At 40.1% G+C, this 15345-nt stretch overlaps 1 protein-coding gene across 9 annotated transcripts in view; it reads left to right on the plus strand.

Annotated features, from left to right (window-relative positions):
• The window catches only part of ckn (CRK like proto-oncogene, adaptor protein), a 56351-nt gene that overhangs the window by 32416 nt on the left and 8590 nt on the right, over nucleotides 1-15345 (plus strand). Inside the window, exons 1-2 of one of the 9 annotated variants that reach the window (XM_066394585.1) lie at nucleotides 8386-8508; nucleotides 13612-14006. The exons of 3 other annotated variants lie outside the window; for them this stretch is intronic. In XM_066394585.1, coding sequence (XP_066250682.1) covers nucleotides 13646-14006 — 361 coding nt within the window. In that variant the 5' untranslated portion in view covers nucleotides 8386-8508; nucleotides 13612-13645. Of the gene's footprint in view, nucleotides 1-8158; nucleotides 8509-10869; nucleotides 11276-13611; nucleotides 14007-15345 lie in introns of those variants that run through there. 5 more of the 9 variants (XM_066394589.1, XM_066394587.1, XM_066394586.1 and 2 more) reach the window with 5 other exon arrangements.

A 15345-nucleotide genomic window follows, 5' to 3' on the forward strand; every position in this document is an offset into this window, starting at 1 on the left:
AATCAATATTAATTTCTGAGAAGAATTCAATATTAATTCCTGTAAGAAATTCTCAAATTGTTTCGAATTTAGTTCGACTCGAAGCATAGACGTAGGGTTGGGACCTGAAACATAAAAAAATCAATTTTAATTTCCATTTAAATTTTTAAAAAAATGAAAATCTTCAAAACTGTTTAAGTTTCGAAATCATTTCTACTCGAAGCAGAGGCGTACAGAGTGGAAACCTGAAACATAAAAAATCAATATTAATTTTTGAGAAGAATTCAATATTAATTCCTGTAAGAAATGCTCAAATAGTTTCGAATTAATTTCAACTCGAAACTTGGACGTAGAGTTGGGACCTGAAACATAAAAAAATAAATTTTAATTCCCATTTAAATTAAAAAAAAAATGAAAATCTTCAAAACTGTTTAAGTTTCGAAATCACTTCTACTCGAAGCAGAGGCGTACAGAGTGGAAACCTGAAACATAAAAAATCAATATTAATTTCTGAGAAGAATTCAATATTTATTCCTGAAAAATATCTCAAAAACAGTTCAAGTTTTGAATTAATTACGACTTGAAGCAGAGGCGCACACAGTTGAGACCTGAACCCTAAAAAAATGGTATTAATTCCCGAAAAAATTTTAAATATCTGCGAAACAGCTCAAGTTGCGATATTATTGTTCAGGCACGTCCAATGATGGTCCTAAGAACTTTCCAGACGAGTCAAAATTGCAAATAATTTCCACTTTCAACTAACATTCTACTTACGTCGTTCTCGTTGACATAACAAAACTTAACTGTAAACTACAAGAAACAACAATCAGAACTTACCCCCAAGCACCAAAAGCGTAAGCCAGAATCACGTCAGCAACATCCCCTTTCACTCACGAAATGACAGCTAAACACCACCCATTTTCCCTCACTAAGTCGTTATATAACATAGGCGTACATCAAGAGTCTCTAGAACATAAGAAAACCCGATTATCTTAATTGTTGGTGGAGTGTGCATTATGAACATCTTACTCATTGTCGCGCTAACATTCGAGTGAATTCATTTACGAAGCCATATCGGTACGAAAACATACAAAAAATTTACAACCTGCCTTTTGTTAAGGTACAGCTGTTCGGTCTCGGAATCGATACGCAATAGAAAGTAATATGTGATGTTTCCAGATTTAGTAAAATGGGGGAAAAGGTACGAATTCAAGGCAATAGTTTCATTATGCAAATAGACCCCGATGGAATGAAAAATATATTTCCTATTGCAAAGAGAACTTAACCAAAAAAGAAGTCTGAGGTTTTTCGAGAACAATACTAATTTATAATTTGATACGATATTAAAGGCATCACATTCATAACATACGTATGTATGTATATAATAAAGAAGAAGCCACTATCAAGTTTAACATTTTGTTTTGGTCTGTTAAAAACTTATTCACTTTGAGAGCCGAATAATACATATATGTGAGCTTATAAATTTAATTATCTTATGAACAATAGGCATAAGCATGGTATCGTGATTCTGCAGTGGCATGTCTTCCTTCATCAAATTGTCCAGAATTCGAAATTTTTATTAATAATACATTTTCCACTTATGCAAGCAACTATTTAAATATTTGCAATAAATATATAAATATAATTTTACCTGTGGATGGACCTCCTGAAGGCTTTTTTTACCATTTATGTTTCTATTGGGAATTTTTAGGAAGTCGCTTAGGAACGGGTTTCTTTGGAGTTCTTTCTGCAAAAAAAAAAATTTGTAGAGAAGGTGTATGTCTGGCTGAAGTTTTACAAGACAAAAAAGTTGTAAAATAAAATCAGATTGTGGCAGAGAAAAAAATTGAGTCATTTGTACAGGGGTTAAAAAAATGCAAACTTATTTAGGAACCATGCTCCATTTTTAATATTTCCTCGCATTTAACGAAGATCCTACTCACTACTTAACTAACGGTATCGGTGAAAGGCCTTTTTAAAAAAAGAATATTATTTATTTTTCTAGCACACAAATATTTAGTTTACTTGTATGCAATTATCTGACTACTACTCTACATCCTCATTTCCTTTTGTTGTCTGTTTCTGTCCGGTCAGCTTCTTTTGTGTTGACGCTGCATTCAGTTGTTACATAACTCACATCGAAACACGCCAATTTACGTAGTAACTCTTAGTTCTAGTCTAATCTTTAAAGATACTTCTTCGGTTTTTGTGCTTCGAGGTACTCGCGTTTAAGCAACAACCAAAAAGGAGGACGGAATTCTAAAGGTTTTTTTTAATTTATTTCGGAGATGAATTTTAAGCGTTGTTTAGGGTTTTCAATCGATTTATTCCGTCATTAAAATTACGCGAGAGACACTAATAGGACAAGGATTGTTATGGCCTCCCCAAATCCACCCCGCAGATAAAATTCCGGTAATAACCTCGCTCCGCGACGTTGCCATCGTTGGAAATTTAATTTACAGTGAGTGAAGATATTGTTAAAAGAAATTTAATAAGTAATTTACCGACTTTTAGTATCGGTAATCTGCTGCTGGAGTCCCCAATAAAGAAAGTATTAGGAATTTGTGTAGCCCGCGGGGTCGGAGGCGGCGTTTGCGGAAACTGCGAAGTTTCAGCTTTTCGGCTAAATGAAACTCGCCCCCTCTCGTACTTTTTACGGGTTTCCATCAAGTTTTAGGACGTTTTATTATTAAGAGAAGTTCCGGCGCGAATTTACGAGCAGCAGCGACAAAACGTTTATATGCTCGCTTCTGGCAAATTAGGACGATTTTCAGATATTTGCATTACGGGGATGATTCTTGCTCTCCTAACTGAACAAAACCGCCAATTCTCGGTGTTTTGGAAGTTGCGAATGTCAACTGCGTGCAGGCATGTAACCGATTTTTTCCCGTAACCGTTTACGTCCCTTCCTCGAAGTGTGCCATTGTATATCGTCACGTACTTGAGCGATAAATTTAATTTTATACTGCCGTTCCAGCTAAAAACATTAAGCACTACTCGAGTTTCTTTTGTGCACACGTCCTCAAAGCGATCCCCCCGAAAGGCTTCACGAGGGCGACAGAGAGGGCGAATGATCCTCAAAGTTAAATCTCTTATTGTTCCAAGGCGACTGCATAAATCAATTTGCGACGAACCTAAATTGCCAAAGTTCACCCCATTAGCCGGAGTTAGCTGGAGAAAAGTTCTCTTTGGAGACCATTTTTCAAGTCTGATGGAGGAATTTTAATGGAACCCTTGAATATTGCTCATATTGATACCTCCATAGAACAATGTTGCCAAGGAAATAACCCAGAAACTTTACGGAAAAACCATAACGTGCGGTAATGCAATATAAATACGTGGACGTCGGTTTATGGCTTATGATGGCCATCTCGCAACAATAAAGTCCATTTTTATGACCCGCCCAAGACACTTTAAAAGTCATCATCCCAGTCACAACATTAGAGCTTGTTCGATTGGGAGAATGAATAAGATTTCGTTTTGATTTTCAACTGAGTTCAAGTGTGTTAGATTCTTCGCGCAAACGTTGAATTACAATTTTTTTATAGAGGCGCGTCAACTTAAGGTTTTAGACGTTAGTTTTCCATAAAGATTTAATTATGGATTAAGTCTCGCGATATTAAAGTTTTGGCTGTACACATTAGTAAATTAATATATTGCACAATATCTGTCTTTTTTTCAGACTCTGAAGACGAACGCAGGTGCCTTTGGTTTTCGTTGAACTACACATTTATCTATCTGAAAATAAGCTAAAATATATGAGCTTTCCTCATACAAAATTTCAACTGATTACCAGCAGCTGTTTCCGAGATATCGGCATTAAAATTTTTAACCTTCGGGGAGGTTAAAATCTAATTGACAATATCTCGGAAACAGCTGCTTGTTATGAATTGAAATTTCATATGTAGAACGCTAAGGTGTTAACCTAAATTATCACGTCGTGAATATGAGCATATGATAACCTCCCTGAAGGTTAAAACTTCGAAATTACATTGGTGCATATATCAGCTTCTTGTATGCTAAATTTCAACCGACTACGAACAACCACTCCCGAGCCACCAGAATTTAGATGTCTAGTCTTCAGGGAGGTGCAAATCTACATGCTTATACATCAGGAACTCAGGCTCGTAATGAGTTGAAATTTTGTATGATTGAAGCTGATGTACCAACCCATACTGTTACGTAATCAACATTAATATATGGCAAGGTTTCGGCATTCACTTGAGACATTTTCTTTTTTTTTTTGGAATAATTCTGATGGTTTCGAATTCCGATCATAATTTGACAAAATTTCAGGCCATTCAGAGAGATATGTTCAATTAGATTTTTAACCTTCCCGGAAGACGGTTATCTAGATTGCAATACTTTAGCAGTCTTAAGCCGCGTGGTAAATTTGTCAGAAAAACTCACTAATGTGGTCACTTATGCAATAATCGCACAATTACCAAACTGGGTCCGGTGCAATTAAACACGGTCGGACAAATATGGTAATAAGAAAGCGTTTTGAGCACATTATAATCTCAATAAAGCGAATTGTTTTACGCCGAATCGAGGCAACAATTAGGCGCTTTCATATCTCGTAATTAAACCGTAAAAAAGCTCGTAAACGAGCTTATTTTACCACATGTTATCGCTACTTATTACTGGGCCTAGACCTAAACTAATTAACACATCCCGGGATGGGAAGAGACATAAGGCGCGATTGTCTTTCTTATATCAGACAGAGAGGGAAATTAATGATGCTTAGGGTGTGTGAGCGGGATTGAGGATGTGCACATTGTTCAGGTGACTAAGATTTATTTACCCGGAGGTCGATTAATTAGGTGTGAGTAGAGACCAAAAAACCGGCTCTAAATTGGGCTGAAATAAAGCCGTCGTCGAATTTAATCAAGCAAACGGTTCACAGTGTCTTTACGATACACCCTTTTCCTCTATCCTGTAATGAAATGAAGACTTCCCTATGTAGGGCAGAGGCATTTCGCAGCGGGAAGGGCGTTTACCTAGATTATTAAATGGGAGCGATGAGAAGCAAATTTCTTAACTTCACTAGGGGGTGGTTAATAAATTCTTTTATGCCAAAATCTTTCCTTTTACTCAGGGGAGGTAATTAGATTTTCGTCCCCCAATCCTAGAAAAGATTGTGTTGGCTAACACGAAGCATCTTCCACCAAAATTTTAGCTCAGTCAGCTCACTCGTTACGCAGCTGATATGCTTTCTCCCCACACACACCTTTACGAATTTTTAACTTCCAAGTAGGTTGTCATACGCTCATACTTAGTACGTGACAACAAGGGGTAATACATTAGCTCCCTTCACACAAAATATGAACTTTCTACGGACAGCCGTTCCGGCAACCTCCTTGAAGGTTAAAAATCTAGATGCGAATATATCGAGATTGGCTAGTTGTATTCGGCTGAAATTTTGTGTAAAGGGAGCTGATATATTTGCCTACATGATCATTGTTAAATGTGGACACAGGACGACGTTTCGACATTCACTTGAGGCTTCATCGGGGTTTAGATCTAAACGCGAATATCACGAGTACGAATGGCCACATTGACGTGAAATTTTGTGTGAAGGAAGCCCATATATCTGCCCATATTGCCACGTGTTGAATGCGAGCGAATGGCCGTGTCTCAACACGGCCTTACGACAGCTAACAAAAGCGGTTTCGCAGCTAATCATTATTTTCGTGGATGTTTATAATAGAGCTCATATTTCTAACGTTCGAAGCTAATAAGCAATCTTCCTCGATAAAAATACCGAATATAATGACGGCAATCTTGGAAGTGGAAACGGTACAATAGAGAGAGAAATTTGTTCAGTACCTTGTAAAATTAATTTAGTACTTCCTTATTGTCTTTAATAAGGATTCATTTATTTTATAAGGTGATGGTAGAGCAGCGTAATGCAGCTTCTCGATTTCTCTGAGTCTAAAATTGAAATCTGTTCCATCCGGCGCTCGTTGCAGCCGTCACACGACACCTTGACAGATGTTTCGACTAATCTTTACCTTTAATTTCCGGTCGCAAGTCTAATTAAATCCGTCTCATGACACGCTAGAGCTGGATTTCAAAGGCGACTCCTCGCGCGTTTATCGCAGCCGCAGGTCAGCGACTTCGCCCCATAAAAAGTGATGAAGATCCGTAATTTCTAAGTCTCGTCCTCGGATGACAAATGATTTTCCGCAATTCCGTTCCGAATCCTTCCGGAGTTTGTAAGCGCCATGTTCACCCTGCGGGCGTCTAGACGCCTTTTGTCATTACCACCAAAGGAACGTTTGTTCTTTTCGAATCCGCTCAAACATGCATATTCCATAACGTCACGTTCCAAATGCCCGCAGTTTCTTAGGCCTATACGTGATCGAAATTCCTAGGGGTGGTCAAACGTATTTTCCGAGTTTTCCCTCCTAAATTGGTTTCCTTTGATTGATCGGCACGTTCCAAATCAATCGGATTCATTTCGGCTACCTGTTGTTGTTGTTGTTGTTGTACCAGACGTGCTTCATGAGTCATCAGCGCCCTGAATTTTAATATCGGCACTTTAAAATCGCATGTAAAAGCGAAATTTGCATTTCGCCCCATTTCGTTGTGTTTTAACCGCGGTTTTAACGGAAATTAATCGTCCGGAATTCGCTGATAATTCGCTTAATTTCACATGGTTGGTCATCCATTTTTCCTATTGAATCCGATAAGTTATGTGGACGTTGCTCCGTTCGATCAGGTCCGATGCACAAATCCGAGTGGGTGTACTTTTGCATTACTTATCTGCCAACCGTCTTTTGTTATGGCGCATGTCGAACGAAAACGTCGTAAATTTTTTCAGGCACCAGAAATAAAACTTCACTTTATAGTTTATGGCACCAGTGGGAGAGAGCAGTTATATGCCCCACTTGACCCGCTTCTTCAAAGCTTTGTATCAAAGAAGTTCATCAAACCCCAAAATGGCGCTGTGTCGTAGGTGGTAAACGCGACATCTTCCCTTGTGCAAAATTTCAGCTCAATAGAAACAGTCGTTTCTGAGATATTGACGTGTAGCTCTTAACCTACCCGAAGGTTAGAAGTCTAAATGTTGATATCTCGGGAAAGGTCGCGCTTAATCCGTTGCAATTGAGTACGCGAAAAGTTTATATATTTACCAACACATAGTTTCGAAGTTTTAACCTTCAGGGAGGTAACCACATGCTCATATTTAAGACGTGATTTAGGTCAATACCTCAGCTTCTTGCATAGAAAATTTGCGAAACCGTCAGAATTATTCCAAAAAACGAAAATGTCTCAAGTAAATGTCGAAACGTTGTCATATGTGGATATTAACAATGTGACAACATGGGTTAATATATCAGCTACCTTCATAAAAAATTTCGACTTATGGCGATCTGCTGTTCCTGAGGGACAAGTATTTAGATTTTAACTTTCTTGAAGGTTAGATATCTAAATGCTGATATCTCGGGAAAGCTTGCTCCTTGTCAGTTGAAATTTTGTATGCAAAAAGCTAACATATCAACCCATATAATTTCGATTTTTTAATAGTCAGGAAGGTCTTTGTATGCTCACATTTAAGACATTGTTATGTAGCTTAATACATCAACTTCCTTAGTCCAAAATTTCAACTGAGTTCGAGCAGCTGTTCCAAAAATACTAACGTTTAGATTTTATCCTCCCTGAAGGTGAACTTCTAAAACCAGATATCTCCGCAACGGTTAGTGCAAATGCACTGAAATTTTGATTATTAAACCAAAATGTTCTTCCATTTTCCAAGATATGAAAATTTAAATGCTTCAACATTTTTGAGCTCTAAAACCCGATACTTTTGGAACGGTAAGTTCAGTCGGACTGAAATTTTAAGTGCAAGTTAATGCTCAGCAAATATTGCTCGTAAAATCTTATATCAAAAACCTGAAGTCAATCTTACTTCGGGAGACAAAATTGAGGCTAAAAGGCCCGAATTATGAATCCAATCTTCCCCGCATCGTTCCTAATATCCTACCCCCGAAACGACAATCACGCCTTTCGCTTTGACATGATCCTGCCGATCTAATTATTCCTGCTGTACATTGAACCCAAAATATCTGGGAGGGGTCTTAATTAACCTTAACGACTAAATTTCCAGGGCTAATGTTACTCTTCTTCTTTTCAGGTGAGTACTACCTGTGTCACGTAAGTACTTACTAACAAAAGCGCATCGCACCAAGACACGGCCAACTCGGGTTTTGACCAATACGGATCCCGCGCCCGATAGTCGGCCTCGATGCTCGTTTGTCTTGTGCAGTGCCGATCGCGATACACGGGCCGATGCACGGTCGAGATATCGTCCAGCTAATGGGCCGGTGGCGATTTTCGTTTGTTTCCCGGTCGCGTTTTGTTTTTTCTTTCTGAGAGAGTGAGAGCGAACAAAAGAGAGTGAGGTAATGGCGGAAGACACAAATAGCGGAATGTTGGTAGTTTACCGGAAAGACACCAGTCGCAAGTTTACTTGCGAGGAGGAGGAAGAGGAGGAGATTCTTCTGAACTTGTCCAGGCGTAGAGGTGCGCAGTTATTCATTCATTTTGTCACGGTGGTGGTGGCGCATAAAGAGGCACTGAAATGCATTTCCTAGAAAACACAAAACCATGGTGGTCCTGAACACGTGCAAGTGGGCGATCCCGACGTCCTTATTGCCCACGCATATCTTTACGCGATGAGCGTTTAAAAAGGGCCTAATTACCCCCTGATTAAGGGTGCATTGGCGTAGTCCTTGACTAAATTACCGTCGTTCCTCCCATTTAAATTGACGATTTGACAAGACAATACATCACTCAAGCTATTATGATTATTGAAGCCATGGGCGTGGCACCACGTCTCTTACACAGGGCTTAAAGGCAGGATGTGCTCCTCGCCAACTAACTCGTCCTATATTTAGATTAATTATCCGCAAACTTAGACGTTTGTCACTTAGGTTCTTTGAGTTTTATTGGCTCGTTATTTGTGTTCCTAACTGCTTCCACAGGATGTTTGCTTTATCCGAACTCTACCGAAATGTTCCTCTAACCTATTTCCCATGGCAACATGTGGTTATCGCATCTCCATGTGGGTTAAAAGAAAACATCCATAAAGGAATTTCGCAGGTAGAAATCGGGGCCCATTTCCCTTAACTTTTTTTACCATTGGCGTGCCCGTTAGTATTTATAAATGCGAAGATAGCGAGTTCTCCCATACGGTCGTTCAAAAATATGAACCTTTAGGGGTTATCGGGTTTTATTATCTCTTCTATATTCAAGGAAGAAAGACAGAAAAACTCACTCAAAGGGAGTTTTATTTCAATTAATGATTTCGACTCTGAAGTTGTACTTTTTCTCGGAGGCAGTACCCGATGAATGTGTGATTCATTGTAGTCAGTTTAATGCTTATTTTGCTCTGATCAAGTTCTGAAAATTTCGGCTCAATTGATGTAATAGTTTCGGAGATATTCGTGTTTAGATATTTAACCTTCTTCGAGGACTAAACCTAAAACCCGATATCTCCAAAACTATTAGAAATAGAAGCCCAATTTTTCCTCCACATAGTAGCAAGACATATTGTGTATTCTGAAACTTCTCGAGACTCCTAGGTCTTTCGAGAGTCAGTTCATTTAGAAATGTTTTCTCATGACTTAAAAATTTGGCCAGCAGGTGGTGAAATGCCAATTACTGCTGCCACATTCCGCACCTACGCAGCTCGCTATTTTATTAGCCCTAAGTTCAGGAAATGGTGGCCAATCGAGAACCAGATCGCCCACCCAGCAATTTCACTAGACTGTGTCCACTGGTGTCTCCGCTATTTTTTCAAATTAATCCCAACTGATTTATGGCCAAAAGTAAACGGATTATCGGCATTCGCCAGATAATATCTGCAGCCTAGTCGATCGAGTAATTAGCATTTGACGCACTTTTTCCTCCGTGTACATTACCTCATCGACCTACGCGAAATTCTGCGCAGTGGCGCAGTTTTTCACCAGCATTGGATCACCAGCAATGTGGATTTGGTAATTTTCACTGGCACGTCATTGGATTCACATAGCAAAAATTATCAGGTTTTCTTCGTAAGGTTGATTAATGCGAGATGTTATCAAACTGATGTCAGAAGCATCGATCGGCCAAATTAATCAATAATAGGCCGGTCGAAACTCTTAACTTTAGTTGCATCGACGCGCTTCTTTTTTTGACAATTCGCACCTTCTACGCTTGCTCCTGTTTTAAATGTAAAAGCTTCTTGGATATGGGAAACTGGCACTTTCGTGGGTTTTTCTATCAATTACCATAAGAATGCAACGAGTTTTCCCCATAGAAATTGTAGCACTGAGTGGCCGTTTTTAACGCCCATGACGTATGCATTGTCCAGTGCCCACATGGGTGAAAACAGTCAGTCACGTGTGGGTTTTGTCTGCGTTTACGCTGGCAAAGGCCTTTCAGATGTGTAAACCCACTCAAATTTCCATTGTTTACACTAAGGTGTATCGATATATCTCTCGGGACCTGTACGTACGCTTAAACGGTTTGTTGTAGTTATGGCGTTAGTAACGACTTCCGTGACCCACTTGCGCCATTTTTAGCAGCCATTTTATTGCCACATATTTAGCTCGTAAATCGGAAAACTCTTGATTTCAATTTAAACAATTTACCGCTTTCGATTACGTCTTTTACGCATACTCCAGAGACATCTAGCAATCCGTATTACCCACAACTGTCAACTTATATTAATGATGAATAGATATCTCCGATGTTGAGCACTATTTTGAGCGCAAATCTTTCGGGAACTCGTGGAGCAAACCTCAAAATCTCATTTTTTATCTACAAAATTGAAACCTAACGACCCTTAAAATCAAAAAAACTGGCTCACTTCCACCTAAACGTACCGCAATTACCTACGAAATTAAGCCGGAAACGAGCCATATAAGAAATGGTACGACGCAAAGTGCCTTGCTTTTGTAATTGCGGGCAAAAACCCGCTCTATGAGATAAGCCACTTCATTTGGTGCATTGATAACGATTCTTTCGATAACAAGTCGAAAATGCGCCATCGCAGGTGGGCGAATCACTTCTCGGTCGTACCAGAGGTGCGTAGGCACTAAAACCCACTCTTAATGCAACTGCGAAACCGTCAGAGATTGCCCAGAAGGCCCCGGTACTTCGGTACACATTGCAGTCCGTGTTTACCTTCGCCAGTGTAAACATACGTCGTCTCGTTGTGTATCTTGGTTTGAGATACGTGTCCACGGTGCAACGTTCGCTGGCGATACCACGAGTTCAGTCCTCGGTTAATTGCTCTTTCTCGGAGGTAGTACCTGAACGTGCGGTTCGTTGTTACCAGTTTGGTGCCTATTTTTGTGCAATTAAATCCTGGAAAGTTCATCTTGGCAGGCGCAGGGATTTGGGATATATTCGGGATTAGATATTTAACCTTTTGAGAGGACCAAAATATAAATTCGCGTGTCTTTAAGACTAGGGTAAAGTAAGATAGGATTCACATTTCTTCTTTAAATACTAGAAGGGCATATCCTGCATGACATCACCAGGGTAAAACCTTGAAGACTGCCCCATTTTAGCCTCCATGGAAGACGCAGTTTTTCTATTATGAAATTTAATATTAACGCCCATTTGGGTTCACTGCAATCCTCACAAGTTTAACCGGATCGGCTCAGGGGTTTGGGAGATATTCCTTTAGATAGATATTTCACCTCTTTGGAGGGCCAAAATCTAAAATCCCCAATCTTTAACGCTATTAGAGATAGAATTCTCATTTCTTCTCTAGGCAGTAGCGACATATAGAGTGTTTGACATAACCGCATAAATATCCAGGATTATCAATGCATATAAGCTCTTTCAAGGCTAACGGTTTTACTCTTGATACCATAATTTAGCGAGATTTCGTCAGAAGACAGAACTAATCGAGTTTGGTAATCATACGTTTAGCTTCATGAATAGTGAGATATGGGAGATTAGATAATATGACCTTCCTGAGAACCTGCGAATTCCTAAGAGGCTTTGAAATTACGATCGGCCACACCCGAAATATCAGATTTTATGTGCCAAAAACTAACTCAATCCGATTACCAGTTTTTAAAATATTCTTGTTTAGATGTTGATCTCCTTGGAGGACCCAAATTTAAATCTCCCTAATTTAGGGCGAAATCTAATTTTATGTAGTAGCCAAATCAGATGGTTCACAATACTGCGGTTTTCAGTTAGTTTTAGATTTTATTACTTGTTATGTATATTACACGTTTAACCTCTAAAGGAGGACAAAATTTAAATCTCGGTAGCAGCTAAACCCGATGTTTTACAACAGTGCGGTTTTCGCTAATGTTTTTAAAATTGAATGTACTAGGTGTCACCGACATCACCTCTAAAGGAAGATAGACCCTAGACCCCTGTAGTAGCCGAATCACCTGGAAAAATTAAAAAGAAATTGTTCCCCTAATGCGAGGAGGAACACAAAAGACTTGAGTTATTGTGAAAAGGGATTGTGATTAAATTGATCACGCGGAAAATGTCTTTTTTGAACAAAAGGGTTTTTTAAATATTAAACCCTCAGGGGGTGTACAACAAAAATGTCTATACTAATAGAAATGCAATCATGATTATAGTAATTTGCTGCACTTTAAAGGGGAAATCCATTAGTCCACCCCAAGGGTCATTAGTGCGTTAACCTACTTCCGAAAGGTCAGTTCGCCCTACGAAAAAAAGGACAAAAATTCAACGTCTGGTGACTTTCTCTTCTTCTCATACTGCAGTTTCTCCATATGAAAAATGGTCGTACTTCTTGACACCGGGCGATTAATTCGGGGGGCCATTTTTCACAGCTATCAGTTACGCAAGGTTCCCCCCTTTGCACTTCGCTTCGTTATCGGGCTGCAGGTCCCCCCATAAAAACGTCAAATGCATAAGTTTTAATAATATAGAGTGCGCGGCGGTCCTGCGGGACAAATTTATGGCCTTTTTGAAGTCCCGAAGTGTGTTTAAAGATTCAACTTTTGCTTCAGAGCGAAGAAGCTGAATAATGGACCGCAAGTCCGGCCCTGAAGCGATTATGACGAGAACTAAATTTGGGTTGAAGTGGCGATTACAGGCCTGTAGTGGGTAAAGTTTACATGGGTTTAGTTGGTGGTCTCCGAATTATCGTCATGGCGAGACAATAGGGCCTTTTTCGAGATATTCTTCGCACGTCTGGTACTAATGGCGGCATTGTCTCTCTGCATGGTCACGTGCATTCGAAGAAAACACGGGTTAAATCGATCGCATTTGCATTAATGAGGGAGAAAAGCAGACTAGGGAGAGGCACCTTTGTCTGTCACCGAACGATCCGGGTCCCATTGCATCTGAGGAGATTTCTCGTGTTTTTCCCTTTGTGTGGACGTTACTTCGTTTTCAAATTGAACTTACTTAGAATATGGAAATTGTCCTAAATTTGGGACTGAAATTAGGATTTGCTTCGGTTTTTATGGTAAAAAATCGAAATTACCTCGAATATCAAAGTTGGTACTACATTTAGGTCCAATACAAAAACCATAAAAATGTTACAGATGTGCATGGTAAATGAAAATTTGGGCACATAAAGACACCAAACTGGCATTTAGAGCTGAAGGACTGAATTTTAAAAGTGAAATTTTTCAGGCTGAAATGACCAAATAGTTTTTTTGTGGACAAAATGGCGACAATTTGCTTCCGCCCTCCCCCGCTACCCCCCAACAAAAAAGGACTTTCCACCCGTAAAAAAAACAGCTGCGTCAACCTCTCGTCTACTTACATGAGCTTCCGCGATCCCTCGGAAGACGTCGTGGCGGCCGAATCGATCCAGATGATGACTAATCTGAGGACGAAACGTTCGCGTAGGGTGTCGCACACCAATTCGTTGAAACGGCCTTCGCGCGAGGCTCGAGTCGGCCTCACTCGGAGCCACTCCGAGGGCAACTTGGACAAGAAGGGAGTTGAGGAGGAGGAAGTGCCTCAGCTCTCCATCAGCAGATACATGAGAGTGCTCAGTGGCAGCTGGAAAAATTTATTGAATTGTAAGTTCAATTTGTTTTACTGCTTAGGAAAAGGTCCTTGCAGAGCTTATCCAGACTGAATAAAACTTGGATTAAGCGCAACGAATTGGGCTGTCAGATCCCAGGGTTCGGTTTCAGTTCTGGATGGATTAAATCCACTTGGCAGCAACTTTATTAAAAACCTTTAAATCAAAGGGTCGTTCCGTCAATACGGAGCCCCAAAATTTTTGGGCAAAAGCCACTTACTTTAGGGCTGTATTTTATTTGCCTTCTGACGTAACGAGGGTCGTATGATGGGAATTAATTTGGAATTTTAAGGGAAAATTTAATTATTGCCCCAAAGGGGCACCACTAAGAGTTAACCGATACATTTGGCCTCTTTCCAGACTTATGGAAATTATATTCTCCATTCATAGATCCACTGCGGTTTGCGCGCAACACAAGGACATAACTTGAGGCGCCTCATTCGCCTGGTTTTATGTATGTTTCCCTAAAACATGCCCCTTAACTGCCGTTTTCTAATTAAATTTCGCATGGAGTCCCATTCCGACTAATGCGCCTTGCGATTTGTGTTTCTTGGCTCGTTTAAAACCGACCCGTAATTTACGGTTTGTATATCTTAGCGCCATCTATTAAGTGACGAGCCGAATGGGCAACGTGTCGCCATCTAGGGCCCAGCTTGATTAAAGTCGTTAAGTAGAATCAGGGGGGTCAGCGACAATACAGAGGGGGAGTGCAGTAAAGATGGTGCGTGTATTGAGGGAAGAATGAGGGAATTTCAGTACATTTTTTCTTTTTCTTATGTATGAATGGGGTCTCCCGGCATCGCCGCTAAATATCAGACATTACTGCGACACGCCATTTAACAAGACAAACATGATTTCTACAATCCGCACACATTTATGGGACTGACGGTTAGCAAATCGGTTCCCACGAAGAATTCCTGGTCAGAGACGTTCTGTTGACATTTCACTGCTTCGGACAATGCGCCTAGAACGTAACCTTCATAAACGTACCGTCTGGCACAAAACTCTACTTCGAAAAGCAACCGAACTTAGTCCGCGCACGCCACAGCCTAAAGCCGAAATCGTAGCTGACTAAGCAGCTCTGCATTGTTTTGGTTTCGCTCAATGAAATCGCTTCACGCAGCATTAGTGAGTTTGTACGTGATGAGGAGTGTGATCTTCCAGTGCAGCAGTGAATAAAAAGGTGGGCTACGCCACTGGGCATCGCGGGTAATCCTATTAATTTCAAAATCCAGCGCCATATGTTCGTTGTTGGCAAATTCGGTAGAAAAGTACCGATTCATGTCGAGCTCAAGGTGCCGAGTAGGATGCAACAAGGATCGGTTAAGCCCACC

This window comes from Euwallacea similis, chromosome 10 (assembly GCF_039881205.1).
Source record: "Euwallacea similis isolate ESF13 chromosome 10, ESF131.1, whole genome shotgun sequence".
Taxonomy (NCBI): domain Eukaryota; kingdom Metazoa; phylum Arthropoda; class Insecta; order Coleoptera; family Curculionidae; genus Euwallacea; species Euwallacea similis.